Below are 679 nucleotides of genomic sequence, written 5' to 3'. Positions count from 1 at the left end.
GTAGGGAAACTTAAGTTTCCGGAGCTCAGACTCCAGCTTATTTTTGTACGCATCATCACCCCTTACATAGCTCACACCAAGGTTTTCAACTACTTTGAGCACTGAGGAAAAAAAAAAGGAAAAAGTCTATGTTAGAGACAAGACATTGAAAAGAAATCTAACTATCATGTTTTGGGAAACGCACAAACTGGAGTCAGGCTTCGAGAATTGCTTTTAGTGGTATGGGCAGCAAAGGGGTAAACCATACAGAGCACATGGTGTGGCTCACATGTCCTGAATAGGGACCTGCGTGCCCAACTCCGGGAGCCACGCAGTGAGCAAGCAGAGACAGAGACAGCTCACTGATGGATGTCTCAGTGCACCGGTTTCCACCGTAATGACAGAAACCTTAGATTCCGTGGTTTTCAGAGGAACCTTTGCTCCCAGCCACAATGATCTAAACCGCTGTACTCGGAGACATCAAGTACGTTGCAGTATATAGAACTTAGAAACACACCCACCAGCGTAAACCAAAACCACGCTGTCCTGACAAGCATTCACTGTGAAACCAGTTACAGCTCCCTCAAATACCTAAAGCAACACATTTTCCTTTAAAGGGGATTCATTTCAGATTGCATATGAAGAAATTCTTTAATGAAATAGTTGTGAAGCACTGGAACAGGCTGCCCAGGGAGGTGGT

At 44.9% G+C, this 679-nt stretch overlaps 1 protein-coding gene across 1 annotated transcript in view; it reads right to left on the bottom strand.

The window, feature by feature from the left end:
- The window catches only part of PRIM2 (primase, DNA, polypeptide 2 (58kDa)), a gene marked incomplete at both ends in the record, with an annotated part of 60746 nt that extends 60645 nt beyond the window's left edge, over window positions 1–101 (bottom strand). Inside the window, one exon of the mRNA XM_008945509.1 lies at window positions 11–101. Within this exon, the coding sequence (XP_008943757.1) occupies window positions 11–101 (91 nt within the window). The remainder of the gene's footprint in view (window positions 1–10) is intronic.
- Window positions 102–679: the final 578 nt, after the last annotated feature.

This window comes from Merops nubicus, unplaced genomic scaffold, assembly GCF_000691845.1.
Source record: "Merops nubicus isolate BGI_N331 unplaced genomic scaffold, ASM69184v1 scaffold2978, whole genome shotgun sequence".
NCBI classification, from domain to species: Eukaryota; Metazoa; Chordata; class Aves; order Coraciiformes; family Meropidae; genus Merops; species Merops nubicus.
This window is presented reverse-complemented; position numbering and strand designations above follow the sequence as displayed.